This window comes from Musca domestica, unplaced genomic scaffold (assembly GCF_030504385.1).
Source record: "Musca domestica strain aabys unplaced genomic scaffold, Musca_domestica.polishedcontigs.V.1.1 156, whole genome shotgun sequence".
NCBI classification, from domain to species: domain Eukaryota; kingdom Metazoa; phylum Arthropoda; class Insecta; order Diptera; family Muscidae; genus Musca; species Musca domestica.
Genome location: NW_026712214.1, coordinates 1,043,406 through 1,059,911, shown reverse-complemented (window position 1 = coordinate 1,059,911; position 16,506 = coordinate 1,043,406). Strand labels below are relative to the sequence as shown.

Here is a 16,506-nt window from a genome sequence, read left to right as displayed (position 1 = left end):
CGGACATCACTAAATCGACTTAGAATTTTACTCTGATCAGCAATATATATAATTTGTTGGTGATGACATGAGTATTTCGAGGAGTTACAAACGGAATGACAACGTTAATATACCCTCCATAGAAATGTGGTGGGCATAAAAACGACGGGTGTAAGTGCGGTTTGAATATAAATGAGTTAGCTGGTTTATTTAGTAAGTTCCTTTTTTCTATTACAATTAAATTGCCTTAATAAATGGTGGTGGTGACATAGTGAAGTCAAATATTTTTGTAATCTCTTTGTCAGTTACTAATACATTAAAACTATTTTCCAATAGGATAGTAATTATTCATACATCAAGGTTAGATAAACAGCAACTACCGCCGCTCATAGACTCTCCGCGCTCAACTTTCTCCGCAGATGGAGGGTGTAGAGGAGATGCCAGTTATGTCAATCAGCATCCGTTATTGACTGAGCTCGGAAAGTTGATGGGTAAAGTATCTCACTTATACACCCGCCATTGATGAGTAGAAAACGCAAAACTCGGTAAAGAAAACATTATTATATAAAATAATCTTGAAACAATATTCGAACGTATTTCACTTTACACTGTGGAACTGCTATATGGGTGCAGTACAAACACTGGAACTTATATCAAAGTGAATTCTAAAGATGAAATTTGGCACAATACCGTGAAAAAAGTTGCTCAGAATCATCCAAAACCCGAACATCATTCGGTACCCTCATGTGGAAAGTTTGTAGTAATATTGGCAAAGATCTGGCACCGGCTGTAGACCCCATTAAAAAATACAATAAAAGGAGTTTAAACCAAGTACCAAATATATGGAGATACCATTACATGTGTGTTAACGACAATGTTTGGCACAGAAGGTGAAAGTCATTAAAACGCAAATACCAAATTTGAAACCTAGACCGATATACCTGATTTACAATTCTCATTATTGTGTCAAATTGCAAAGCTCTAGTTAAATATTGTGGACTGCATCTTGATTTCAACAGACAGACGGACATCGCTAAATCTACTTAGACTATTATGCTGCCGATGGTTATAAATACTTTATGACGAATGTTTAGTGGTGCTACAAACGGAATCATTTTATTACTGCAAATTATCAGTATCGTTACTGCAAATTATCAGTATTTTGCCATCTGTATTTTAAACGTAGAAATCAGTGTCGCGACGTACAAAACAAATATTTCCGACTTGATACTGCACAATTATCAGTAGAACAATTAATGCATATTTTCAAACTTAACTATTTGTTTAAAAATTAATATATTTCCATTTGTAAAAACGAACAAATTGTAGGTGGAAAAAATGTATGTGTTGAGAGATAATATAAAAATTCAACTTGTAGTTGAGAGTAACATATTAACATTTGTCTTAGAAACATTTGCTACCAGATTATTTTAACTCGACCAACGTGAAATGAACATTATATATTATTTTTATTGTTCTCTGATATATACGGTGTCACATTAAGTATGCTATTAATAGTAGTTCTATATTATCATATTTACTGCAATACATACAAATGAAATATTTTTCCGTAAAAAGTTTGGTTAAAATGCCGTGCCCAACGTTTTGTTAACATGTCATGGCAAACGTTTAATAAAAATGACGTTCCAATGGTCAGTTAAAAATACCTTTTCTAATGAACCTCTCTTCTAAAAAGATGTGCAAGAGCTAAAATTATTTCAAACTCATGTTACTTGCACAGATGATTAAACAGCAATGAACATTTTGCTCGGTAATTTTAAAAATCTGCGGCGTAGACAAAGTCATCTACCCATATGTATGAACAAATGATTGTGTTTTCTAACAATTTTTAATTTTATTTTGACTACACAATGTACCAAAACAAATATTTCCGACTTAGCACTGCAGAAATATCCGTAGCACAATAAATGTATATTGTCGAAAACGGAAACTATATGCACTGATTTAAAAAACGAAGCTAGGTTGCCAAAACAATTACAAAAAAAAAACTGGATGAAATTTGAAATTAAAGTTCCATTGTCGAAAACGGAAACTATATGTACTGATTTAAAAAATGTTATTTGTCTTTAAAAAAAATCAAATGAGGTGGTAACGAAATTTTCTGTTGAAATGTCAAAGAGTTTCACGAAGAAAACACGACCAAAAAAGTAGATGACAAATTTAGGGTGCAATATAAGATAAAATATAAAAATATCGAAAAATATTTTAAAGTTGAAATAATTCGGTATGTACTGGATGTACTAAACAATTTATTGTTGCAGTTTATCTTGATTTATTTAACAAAAAACGCAAAAAAAGAATAAAAAAGAATAATATTATATCCTATAATACAATGTTAAATGGTATTTCAAAGATGCCAGAAATAGGGTGAAATTGTCTCAACATGCATACAACCAAAAAACAATTTAATTAGGCTCACAAAGAAATAAAAAGAATACTTTAAAAAATTATTCCTTAAATTCAGACTTTTTCTCGATCCCACTGTGCAGTGGTGAATTACGATTACCGCACAAAAGGGAATAAAACACAAGCAGTATTTGTGAACAGGTGATGGAGGGGAGAGGGTAACTACTACGCTACCAACAGACCAACAGTGAGTGGTGGGAGAATTAAATAAATTGTTGATTTGTGGTGTAGGCAGTTAGAGCTGCGCTTGGAAAAATGAGCTTGGAATAATGATGGTTGTTATAGTTGAAATCACCGCACAACCGAGGAGTACGAATGTTCTCTCAACAAAGCAGGAAAGGGTGGTGGATTATTAAACTTTGAAAAAGCAGAAGAAATGCACGCTACTATGGCAAATTAAAAAAATGCTGAAATCTCACACAAACAAAAAGCAAGGGAGATATTTTCTTAGAACACTTTCCTTAAGGAAAAAAGGCATGATTGGTAACCAGGCAAACTTCGCTTTTGCACAAATCTGGCTTGATTCGACCAAATTGTGTAGATCAGGCGTTGTGGGGGTTAAGAGAATACATTATAAGTTACCATTTGGAACGAATTTTAAAATTTTCAAAACAAATCCGTTCAAAATTCTGTTAAAATTATAAAAATACCGAATATAGCCGTTATATTGGGGTCCTAATTGTTTGCCATAAGCCATTACCATACTCAAATTCGAAACTTGAAATAAACGGTGAGTAATGTAGCTAAAATCATCAAAATATCGCATATAAGGTGGTACCGTTATATCGCAGACGTGCGAAGACCTGGACCAGTGTAAACAATTTTCTGTCACAGGCTGTAGCATCCTACACGAACTTTAAATACGACATCTAAAACAATTTCGGTGGGTATTGTACATAAAATCTTCACTGATATATGGGGCCTATACGAAGATCTTGACCTGCATAGACAATTTTCTGTCAAAGACTACAGTTTTCATGACCAACTCTAAATACGAAATTTGAAACAATTCCGGTGAATAATGACGCTAAAATCATCAAAATACCAAATATTGGGAGGTACCGTTATATGGGGGCTATACGAAGACGTGATCCTGCACAGACAATTTTCTGTCAAAGACTGTAGTAGCAATTACGAACTTCAAATACCAAATTTGAAACATTGCCGGTTAATAATGTCGCTAAAATCATAAAAATACCGAATATCGGGAAGTACCGTTATATGGGGGCTATATGAAAACGTGGCCCATTGTTGAGCTTAACCTGCCTACTGGAAAAGTAAATATATGTGCAAAATTTTAGCCTTCTATCTCAATTTGTTCGAAAGATAGTGTGATTACAACAGACAGACAGACGGGCAGACGGACATCGCTAAATCGACTTAGAATTTTACTCTGATCAGCAATATATATAATTTGTTGGTGATGACATGAGTATTTCGAGGAGTTACAAACGGAATGACAACGTTAATATACCCTCCATAGAAATGTGGTGGGCATAAAAACGACGGGTGTAAGTGCGGTTTGAATATAAATGAGTTAGCTGGTTTATTTAGTAAGTTCCTTTTTTCTATTACAATTAAATTGCCTTAATAAATGGTGGTGGTGACATAGTGAAGTCAAATATTTTTGTAATCTCTTTGTCAGTTACTAATACATTAAAACTATTTTCCAATAGGATAGTAATTATTCATACATCAAGGTTAGATAAACAGCAACTACCGCCGCTCATAGACTCTCCGCGCTCAACTTTCTCCGCAGATGGAGGGTGTAGAGGAGATGCCAGTTATGTCAATCAGCATCCGTTATTGACTGAGCTCGGAAAGTTGATGGGTAAAGTATCTCACTTATACACCCGCCATTGATGAGTAGAAAACGCAAAACTCGGTAAAGAAAACATTATTATATAAAATAATCTTGAAACAATATTCGAACGTATTTCACTTTACACTGTGGAACTGCTATATGGGTGCAGTACAAACACTGGAACTTATATCAAAGTGAATTCTAAAGATGAAATTTGGCACAATACCGTGAAAAAAGTTGCTCAGAATCATCCAAAACCCGAACATCATTCGGTACCCTCATGTGGAAAGTTTGTAGTAATATTGGCAAAGATCTGGCACCGGCTGTAGACCCCATTAAAAAATACAATAAAAGGAGTTTAAACCAAGTACCAAATATATGGAGATACCATTACATGTGTGTTAACGACAATGTTTGGCACAGAAGGTGAAAGTCATTAAAACGCAAATACCAAATTTGAAACCTAGACCGATATACCTGATTTACAATTCTCATTATTGTGTCAAATTGCAAAGCTCTAGTTAAATATTGTGGACTGCATCTTGATTTCAACAGACAGACGGACATCGCTAAATCTACTTAGACTATTATGCTGCCGATGGTTATAAATACTTTATGACGAATGTTTAGTGGTGCTACAAACGGAATCATTTTATTACTGCAAATTATCAGTATCGTTACTGCAAATTATCAGTATTTTGCCATCTGTATTTTAAACGTAGAAATCAGTGTCGCGACGTACAAAACAAATATTTCCGACTTGATACTGCACAATTATCAGTAGAACAATTAATGCATATTTTCAAACTTAACTATTTGTTTAAAAATTTATATATTTCCATTTGTAAAAACGAACAAATTGTAGGTGGAAAAAATGTATGTGTTGAGAGATAATATAAAAATTCAACTTGTAGTTGAGAGTAACATATTAACATTTGTCTTAGAAACATTTGCTACCAGATTATTTTAACTCGACCAACGTGAAATGAACATTATATATTATTTTTATTGTTCTCTGATATATACGGTGTCACATTAAGTATGCTATTAATAGTAGTTCTATATTATCATATTTACTGCAATACATACAAATGAAATATTTTTCCGTAAAAAGTTTGGTTAAAATGCCGTGCCCAACGTTTTGTTAACATGTCATGGCAAACGTTTAATAAAAATGACGTTCCAATGGTCAGTTAAAAATACCTTTTCTAATGAACCTCTCTTCTAAAAAGATGTGCAAGAGCTAAAATTATTTCAAACTCATGTTACTTGCACAGATGATTAAACAGCAATGAACATTTTGCTCGGTAATTTTAAAAATCTGCGGCGTAGACAAAGTCATCTACCCATATGTATGAACAAATGATTGTGTTTTCTAACAATTTTTAATTTTATTTTGACTACACAATGTACCAAAACAAATATTTCCGACTTAGCACTGCAGAAATATCCGTAGCACAATAAATGTATATTGTCGAAAACGGAAACTATATGCACTGATTTAAAAAACGAAGCTAGGTTGCCAAAACAATTACAAAAAAAAACTGGATGAAATTTGAAATTAAAGTTCCATTGTCGAAAACGGAAACTATATGTACTGATTTAAAAAATGTTATTTGTCTTTAAAAAAAAATCAAATGAGGTGGTAACGAAATTTTCTGTTGAAATGTCAAAGAGTTTCACGAAGAAAACACGACCAAAAAAGTAGATGACAAATTTAGGGTGCAATATAAGATAAAATATAAAAATATCGAAAAATATTTTAAAGTTGAAATAATTCGGTATGTACTGGATGTACTAAACAATTTATTGTTGCAGTTTATCTTGATTTATTTAACAAAAAACGCAAAAAAAGAATAAAAAAGAATAATATTATATCCTATAATACAATGTTAAATGGTATTTCAAAGATGCCGGAAATAGGGTGAAATTGTCTCAACATGCATACAACCAAAAAACAATTTAATTAGGCTCACAAAGAAATAAAAAGAATACTTTAAAAAATTATTCCTTAAATTCAGACTTTTTCTCGATCCCACTGTGCAGTGGTGAATTACGATTACCGCACAAAAGGGAATAAAACACAAGCAGTATTTGTGAACAGGTGATGGAGGGGAGAGGGTAACTACTACGCTACCAACAGACCAACAGTGAGTGGTGGGAGAATTAAATAAATTGTTGATTTGTGGTGTAGGCAGTTAGAGCTGCGCTTGGAAAAATGAGCTTGGAATAATGATGGTTGTTATAGTTGAAATCACCGCACAACCGAGGAGTACGAATGATCTCTCAACAAAGCAGAAAAGGGTGGTGGATTATTAAACTTTGAAAAAACAGAAGAAATGCACGCTACTATGGCAAATTAAAAAAAATGCTGAAATCTCACACAAACAAAAAGCAAGGGAGATATTTTCTTAGAACACTTTCCTTAAGGAAAAAAGGCATGATTGGTAACCAGGCAAACTTCGCTTTTGCACAAATCTGGCTTGATTCGACCAAATTGTGTAGATCAGGCGTTGTGGGGGTTAAGAGAATACATTATAAGTTACCATTTGGAACGAATTTTAAAATTTTCAAAACAAATCCGTTCAAAATTCTGTTAAAATTATAAAAATACCGAATATAGCCGTTATATTGGGGTCCTAATTGTTTGTCATAAGCCATTACCATACTCAAATTCGAAACTTGAAATAAACGGTGAGTAATGTAGCTAAAATCATCAAAATATCGCATATAAGGTGGTACCGTTATATCGCAGACGTGCGAAGACCTGGACCAGTGTAAACAATTTTCTGTCACAGGCTGTAGCATCCTACACGAACTTTAAATACGACATCTAAAACAATTTCGGTGGGTATTGTACATAAAATCTTCACTGATATATGGGGCCTATACGAAGATCTTGACCAGTTTTCATGACCAACTCTAAATACGAAATTTGAAACAATTCCGGTGAATAATGACGCTAAAATCATCAAAATACCAAATATTGGGAGGTACCGTTATATGGGGGCTATACGAAGACGTGAACCTGCACAGACAATTTTCTGTCAAAGACTGTAGTAGCAATTACGAACTTCAAATACCAAATTTGAAACATTGCCGGTTAATAATGTCGCTAAAATCATCAAAATACCGAATATCGGGAAGTACCGTTATATGGGGGCTGTATGAAAACGTGGCCCATTGTCGAGCTTAACCTGCCTACTGGAAAAGTAAATATATGTGCAAAATTTTAGCCTTCTATCTCAATTCGTTCGAAAGATAGTGTGATTACAACAGACAGACAGACGGGCAGACGGACATCGCTAAATCGACTTAGAATTTTACTCTGATCAACAATATATAAGCTTCCGATAGTAAAAGCCAAGTGAAGTCAAATATTTTTTTAATCTCTTTGTCAGTTACTAATACATTAAAATTATTTTCCAATAGGATAGTAATTATTCATATATCAAGGTTAGATAAACAGCAACTACCGCCGCTCATAGACTATCCGCGCTCAACTTTCTCCGCAGATGGAGGGTGTAGAGGAGATGCCAGTTATGTCAATCAGCATCCGTTATTGACTGAGCTCAGAAAGTTGATGGGTAAAGTATCTCACTTATACACCCGCCATTGATGAGTAGAAAACGCAAAACTCGGTAAAGAAAACATTATTATATAAAATAATCTTGAAACAATATTCAAACGTATTTCACTTTACTGGAACCTATATCAAAGTGAATTCTAAAGATGAAATTTGGCACAATACCGTGAAAAAAGTTGCTCAGAATCATCCAAAACCCGAACATCGTTCGGTACCCTCATGTGGAAAATTTGTAGTAATATTGGCAAAGATCTGGCACCGGCTGTAGACCCCATTAAAAAATACAATAAAAGGAGTTTAAACCAAATACCAAATATATGGAGATACCATTACATGTGTGTTAACGACAATGTTTGGCACAGAAGGTGAAAGTCATTAAAACGCAAATACCAAATTTGAAACCTAGACCGATATACCTGATTTACAATTCTCATTATTGTGTCAAATTGCAAAGCTCTAGTTAAATATTGTGGACTGCATTTTGATTTCAACAGACAGACGGACATCGCTAAATCTACTTAGACTATTATGCTGCCGATGGTTATAAATACTTTATGACGAATGTTTAGTGGTGCTACAAACGGAATCATTTTATTATGCCACCTGTATTATAAACGTTACTGCAAATTATTAGTATTTTGCCATCTGTATTTTAAACGTAGAAATCAGTGTCGCGACGTACAAAACAAATATTTCCGACTTGATACTGCACAATTATCAGTAGAACAATTAATGCATATTTTCAAACTTAACTATTTGTTTAAAAATTTATATATTTCCATTTGTAAAAACGAACAAATTGTAGGTGGAAAAAATGTATGTGTTGAGAGATAATATAAAAATTCAACTTGTAGTTGAGAGTAACATATTAACATTTGTCTTAGAAACATTTGCTACCAGATTATTTTAACTCGACCAACGTGAAATGAACATTATATATTATTTTTATTGTTCTCTGATATATACGGTGTCACATTAAGTATGCTATTAATAGTAGTTCTATATTATCATATTTACTGCAATACATACAAATGAAATATTTTTCCGTAAAAAGTTTGGTTAAAATGCCGTGCACAACGTTTTGTTAACATGTCATGGCAAACGTTTAATAAAAATGACGTTCCAATGGTCAGTTAAAAATACCTTTTCTAATGAACCTCTCTTCTAAAAAGATGTGCAAGAGCTAAAATTATTTCAAACTCATGTTACTTGCACAGATGATTAAACAGCAATGAACATTTTGCTCGGTAATTTTAAAAATCTGCGGCGTAGACAAAGTCATCTACCCATATGTATGAACAAATGATTGTGTTTTCTAACAATTTTTAATTTTATTTTGACTACACAATGTACCAAAACAAATATTTCCGACTTAGCACTGCAGAAATATCCGTAGCACAATAAATGTATATTGTCGAAAACGGAAACTATATGCACTGATTTAAAAAACGAAGCTAGGTTGCCAAAACAATTACAAAAAAAAAAAACTGGATGAAATTTGAAATTAAAGTTCCATTGTCGAAAACGGAAACTATATGTACTGATTTAAAAAATGTTATTTGTCTTTAAAAAAAAAATCAAATGAGGTGGTAACGAAATTTTCTGTTGAAATGTCAAAGAGTTTCACGAAGAAAACACGACCAAAAAAGTAGATGACAAATTTAGGGTGCAATATAAGATAAAATATAAAAATATCGAAAAATATTTTAAAGTTGAAATAATTCGGTATGTACTGGATGTACTAAACAATTTATTGTTGCAGTTTATCTTGATTTATTTAACAAAAAACGCAAAAAAAGAATAAAAAAGAATAATATTATATCCTATAATACAATGTTAAATGGTATTTCAAAGATGCCGGAAATAGGGTGAAATTGTCTCAACATGCATACAACCAAAAGACAATTTAATTAGGCTCACAAAGAAATAAAAAGAATACTTTAAAAAATTATTCCTTAAATTCAGACTTTTTCTCGATCCCACTGTGCAGTGGTGAATTACGATTACCGCACAAAAGGGAATAAAACACAAGCAGTATTTGTGAACAGGTGATGGAGGGGAGAGGGTAACTACTACGCTACCAACAGACCAACAGTGAGTGGTGGGAGAATTAAATAAATTGTTGATTTGTGGTGTAGGCAGTTAGAGCTGCGCTTGGAAAAATGAGCTTGGAATAATGATGGTTGTTATAGTTGAAATCACCGCACAACCGAGGAGTACGAATGTTCTCTCAACAAAGCAGAAAAGGGTGGTGGATTATTAAACTTTGAAAAAGCAGAAGAAATGCACGCTACTATGGCAAATTAAAAAAATGCTGAAATCTCACACAAACAAAAAGCAAGGGAGATATTTTCTTAGAACACTTTCCTTAAGGAAAAAAGGCATGATTGGTAACCAGGCAAACTTCGCTTTTGCACAAATCTGGCTTGATTCGACCAAATTGTGTAGATCAGGCGTTGTGGGGGTTAAGAGAATACATTATAAGTTACCATTTGGAACGAATTTTAAAATTTTCAAAACAAATCCGTTCAAAATTCTGTTAAAATTATAAAAATACCGAATATAGCCGTTATATTGGGGTCCTAATTGTTTGCCATAAGCCATTACCATACTCAAATTCGAAACTTGAAATAAACGGTGAGTAATGTAGCTAAAATCATCAAAATATCGCATATAAGGTGGTACCGTTATATCGCAGACGTGCGAAGACCTGGACCAGTGTAGACAATTTTCTGTCACAGGCTGTAGCATCCTACACGAACTTTAAATACGACATCTAAAACAATTTCGGTGGGTATTGTACATAAAATCTTCACTGATATATGGGGCCTATACGAAGATCTTGACCTGCATAGACAATTTTCTGTCAAAGACTACAGTTTTCATGACCAACTCTAAATACGAAATTTGAAACAATTCCGGTGAATAATGACGCTAAAATCATCAAAATACCAAATATTGGGAGGTACCGTTATATGGGGGCTATACGAAGACGTGAACCTGCACAGACAATTTTCTGTCAAAGACTGTAGTAGCAATTACGAACTTCAAATACCAAATTTGAAACATTGCCGGTTAATAATGTCGCTAAAATCATCAAAATACCGAATATCGGGAAGTACCGTTATATGGGGGCTGTATGAAAACGTGGCCCATTGTCGAGCTTAACCTGCCTACTGGAAAAGTAAATATATGTGCAAAATTTTAGCCTTCTATCTCAATTCGTTCGAAAGATAGTGTGATTACAACAGACAGACAGACGGGCAGACGGACATCGCTAAATCGACTTAGAATTTTACTCTGATCAACAATATATAAGCTTCCGATAGTAAAAGCCAAGTGAAGTCAAATATTTTTTTAATCTCTTTGTCAGTTACTAATACATTAAAACTATTTTCCAATAGGATAGTAATTATTCATACATCAAGGTTAGATAAACAGCAACTACCGCCGCTCATAGACTATCCGCGCTCAACTTTCTCCGCAGATGGAGGGTGTAGAGGAGATGCCAGTTATGTCAATCAGCATCCGTTATTGACTGAGCTCAGAAAGTTGATGGGTAAAGTATCTCACTTATACACCCGCCATTGATGAGTAGAAAACGCAAAACTCGGTAAAGAAAACATTATTATATAAAATAATCTTGAAACAATATTCAAACGTATTTCACTTTACTGGAACCTATATCAAAGTGAATTCTAAAGATGAAATTTGGCACAATACCGTGAAAAAAAGTTGCTCAGAATCATCCAAAACCCGAACATCGTTCGGTACCCTCATGTGGAAAATTTGTAGTAATATTGGCAAAGATCTGGCACCGGCTGTAGACCCCATTAAAAAATACAATAAAAGGAGTTTAAACCAAATACCAAATATATGGAGATACCATTACATGTGTGTTAACGACAATGTTTGGCACAGAAGGTGAAAGTCATTAAAACGCAAATACCAAATTTGAAACCTAGACCGATATACCTGATTTACAATTCTCATTATTGTGTCAAATTGCAAAGCTCTAGTTAAATATTGTGGACTGCATTTTGATTTCAACAGACAGACGGACATCGCTAAATCTACTTAGACTATTATGCTGCCGATGGTTATAAATACTTTATGACGAATGTTTAGTGGTGCTACAAACGGAATCATTTTATTATGCCACCTGTATTATAAACGTTACTGCAAATTATTAGTATTTTGCCATCTGTATTTTAAACGTAGAAATCAGTGTCGCGACGTACAAAACAAATATTTCCGACTTGATACTGCACAATTATCAGTAGAACAATTAATGCATATTTTCAAACTTAACTATTTGTTTAAAAATTTATATATTTCCATTTGTAAAAACGAACAAATTGTAGGTGGAAAAAATGTATGTGTTGAGAGATAATATAAAAATTCAACTTGTAGTTGAGAGTAACATATTAACATTTGTCTTAGAAACATTTGCTACCAGATTATTTTAACTCGACCAACGTGAAATGAACATTATATATTATTTTTATTGTTCTCTGATATATACGGTGTCACATTAAGTATGCTATTAATAGAAGTTCTATATTATCATATTTACTGCAATACATACAAATGAAATATTTTTCCGTAAAAAGTTTGGTTAAAATGCCGTGCACAACGTTTTGTTAACATGTCATGGCAAACGTTTAATAAAAATGACGTTCCAATGGTCAGTTAAAAATACCTTTTCTAATGAACCTCTCTTCTAAAAAGATGTGCAAGAGCTAAAATTATTTCAAACTCATGTTACTTGCACAGATGATTAAACAGCAATGAACATTTTGCTCGGTAATTTTAAAAATCTGCGGCGTAGACAACGTAATCTACACATATGTATAAACAAATAATTGTGTTTTCTAACAATTTTTAATTTCATTTTGACTACACAATGTACCAAAACAAATATTTCCGACTTAGCACTGCAGAAATATCCGTAGCACAATAAATGTATATTTTAATTTATTTCGCATTTCAAAACATAATTATTTGTATCAAAATTTATGTATTTCTATAAGTAAAACCGGAACAATTGTGGGTGGAAAAACTTAGGTGTTGAAAGATAATATTAAAATATAACTGGTAGTTCAGAATAACATATTAACATTTGTCTATTTGTTTCAAAATTTATGTATTTTCATAAGTAAAACCGAAACAGTTGTAGAATGAAAAGGTTATGTTTTAAGAGATAATATTAATATATAACTTCTAGTTGAGAATAACATATTAATATTTGTTTAAATACATTTACTACCATATTATTACAACAACGTGAAATGTTATGTTATGTAATGTTCCACCACCTCCATCAATTGCCAAAATATGAAATATAAAATAAGAAGCATGAAAAAAAACAGTAGTTGCAATCAAATGCATATAAAAAGCACAATTTGTCTATCTGATGTGAATGATCAGAACAATCGAAAACTTTGGTTTTATCCAGTGCTAGAAAAACACTACTATCACCTCCATCAATTGTTTTTCTAGTTAAATCGGTTAGGTGTACTAAAAAAGGTTTAAGTAAGAATCGCAGAAATTATAAAAGTTTGCACCGATTTTATCATATTACTTTCACTTTAATAATATAAACACATGCACACATACATTTATGCAGCTACCGGTAAATTCTAATGCTGAATTCCAATCAGCCAAAACTGGTTGGATGTGACTATGCACATCATCGGGTTGGAAAACATGGGGTTGGTGTCTACTGAATAAAATAGTGATCTAATCAACACAGAACACAGTGAACATACAACAAAACTATTAAATATACCAAAAATAAAATAAAATCCGAAAATTGCCACTCAACTTAAAACCGTTTTATGGGGACTATACTAGGACGTGGGCATGTATACGAAATTTTTTGTCATAGGTTGAAGTACCCATCAGGATCTTCCAGTAATAAATTTGAAACAATTCCGGTGAATAATGTTGCTGAAATCCTCGAAATACCGTCTATCGGGAGGTACCGTTATATGGGGGCTATACGAAGATGTGGACCTGCATATTAATATTTTTGTCATAGGCTGTTCTACTCATTAGGATCTTCCAGTACGAAATTTGAAACGATTCCGGTGAATAATACTGCTGAAATCATTAAAATACCAAATATCGGGAGGTGCTATTATATGGGGGCTATACGAGGACTTGGGCCTGCATACAAAAATATTTGTCATAGGCTGTAGTACGATCGTAGTACCATTACGAACTTCAAATACGATATTTTAAATAATTCCGGTAAATAATGTCGCTAAAATCATGAAAATACCGAATATCGGGAGGTATCGTTACATGGGGGCTATACGAAAAGGTGGACCGACATGGATCATTTACGAACTTAACCTGCCTACTTGTAAACTATGCATATATGCAAAATTTTAGCCTTCTATCTCAATTCGTTCGAAAGATAGTGTGATTATAACAGACAGACGGATATCGCTATATCGTCTTAGAGTTTTACGCTGATCCAGAATATATATACTTTGTAGGGTCTATTATGAATATTTCGAGGAGTTACATCGGAATGACAAAGTTAAGATACCCTCCATAGAATGGTTGAGGGTATAAAAATATAGTGAAGCACAAATATAAGTACAAACTATTTGAAAAATTGTGGAATGAAAAAAATAATAAATAAAATTTTGAACAAAGATAAACTTTACACAGTTCAACAATAATTGACATCCCACAGTGCTACAGAAAAATATTCTAAGGTCTTAGGAAAATTTAAAATTTTAAAGTGCACAAAAATTAACATTTTTCGAAATCTTTCTAAATTACTCAATTTACACTGAGACGTTTAAAAGTGCTACAAGAAAGACAATACACAGTGATATGAAGATCAGCGACACGGAAAATTATGAAAGCAGCAGGCAGAAAGGAAGGACACTAGCAGCGCAACAACAGTACAGCGACATCCGAGACCCAAACCCCAAAATCAAAGTGAGTACTAGCGACCATTTCCTTTTTTTGATGTTGAACCAAATTTAATAAATAAATTCTTTATTAAATTCTTTATTATCGATATGCCGACTGTTGGAACATGTCATACCGACAATTTGCAAGTGGTGCCGGCTACTGGCAACAAAGAATAATTTTTTTAACTCCAAATTTATTAAATTTAATAAATAAAATAAATAAAATTTATTAAACTTTATTATTGCAAAAACTGTACAAAATATAGATTCTAAAAAATCGAATCTTTAATAATTGAAAAGTTCCACTCAGAATGGTGAACGTGAAAATCCTAAAAGTGCCGACTACCCTATTAGTATCTCTAGTTAGTAGTTCTAAATTATCATGTTTACTGCCATACATATAAATGAAATATTTTCCCGCAAAAAGTTTGGTTAAAATTCCGTGCCAAACGTTTTGTTAACTTGTCATGGCAAACGTTTAATAAAAATGAAGTTCCAATGGGCAGATAAAAATACCATTTCTAATGCTCCTCTCTTCTAAAAAGATGTGCAAGAGCTAAAATTATTTCAAACCCATGTCACTTGCACAGATGATTAAACAGCAATGTTGACATTAAACATTTTACAGGGTAATTTTAAAAATCTGCAGCTCAGTAAATATGAAACACACTGAGAACGTTCAAACAAATAAGAAGCAATAAATGTACATGAATTGCAGTTAAATGTACATCAGATTTGAATTATCAATATAACCGAAAGTTTTAGTTATATCCAGTGCTAAAATATCAATTCCACCACCTCCATCAATTGGCAAAATATGAAATAAAAAATAAGAAGCAAAAAAAAAAAAATCACATTAGTTACAATCAAATGCATATAAAAAGCACAATTTGTCTATCGACAATCGAAAACTTTGGGTCTACTGAATAAATAAGTGATCTAATCAGCAAAGAACACAGTGAAAATCCAACAAAACTATTAAATATACCAAAAAAAAAAAAAAAAAAAAAAAAATTGCCACTGAAATGAAAACCGTTTTATGGGGACAATACGAAGACGTGGACATACGAAATTTTTTGTCATAGGTTAAAGTACCCATCAGGATCTTCCAGTAATAAATTTGAAACAATTCTGGTGAAATCAACAAAATACCGAATATTTTAAAAATCTGCAGCTCAGAAAAAGCAACCTACTCATATGTATAAACAAATAATTGTTTTTTCTAACAATTTTTAATTTTATATTGACATCTGTATAATAAACGTAGAAATCGGGGTCACAACGTACCAAAACAAATATTTCCGACTTGACACTGCACAAATATCAGTACAACAAAAAATGTATATTTTAATTTAATTCGCATTTTAAAACTTAATTATTTGTTTCAAAATGTATGTATATCCATAAGTAAAACCGGAACAATTGTGTGTGGAAAAGGTTATGTGTTGAGAGATAATATTTAAATATAACTTGTAGTTGAGAATAACATATTAACATATGTCTATTTGTTTCAAAATGTATGTATTTCCATAAGTAAAACCGAATCAATTGTAGGTGGAAAAGGTTATGTATTGAGAGGTAATATTTAAATATAACTTGTAGCTGAGAATAACATATTAACATACGTCTATTTGTTTCAGAATTTATGTATTTCCATAAGTAAAACCGAAAGAATTGTAGTTGGAAAAGGTTATGAGTTGAGAGATAATATTAAAATATAACTTCTTTTTAGAATAAAGTATTAACATTTGTCTTATAAACAGTTACTACAATTT

General features: G+C 32.5%; 1 protein-coding gene across 1 annotated transcript in view; it reads right to left on the bottom strand.

Moving 5' to 3' along the window:
• Window positions 1-16,235, bottom strand: part of LOC101890272 (uncharacterized) — a 124,014-nt gene extending 107,779 nt beyond the window's left edge. The window contains exon 1 of the mRNA XM_059119884.1: window positions 16,019-16,235. Within this exon, the coding sequence (XP_058975867.1) occupies window positions 16,019-16,094 (76 nt within the window). The 5' untranslated portion in view covers window positions 16,095-16,235. The remainder of the gene's footprint in view (window positions 1-16,018) is intronic.
• Between the last annotated feature and the right edge of the window lie 271 nt (window positions 16,236-16,506).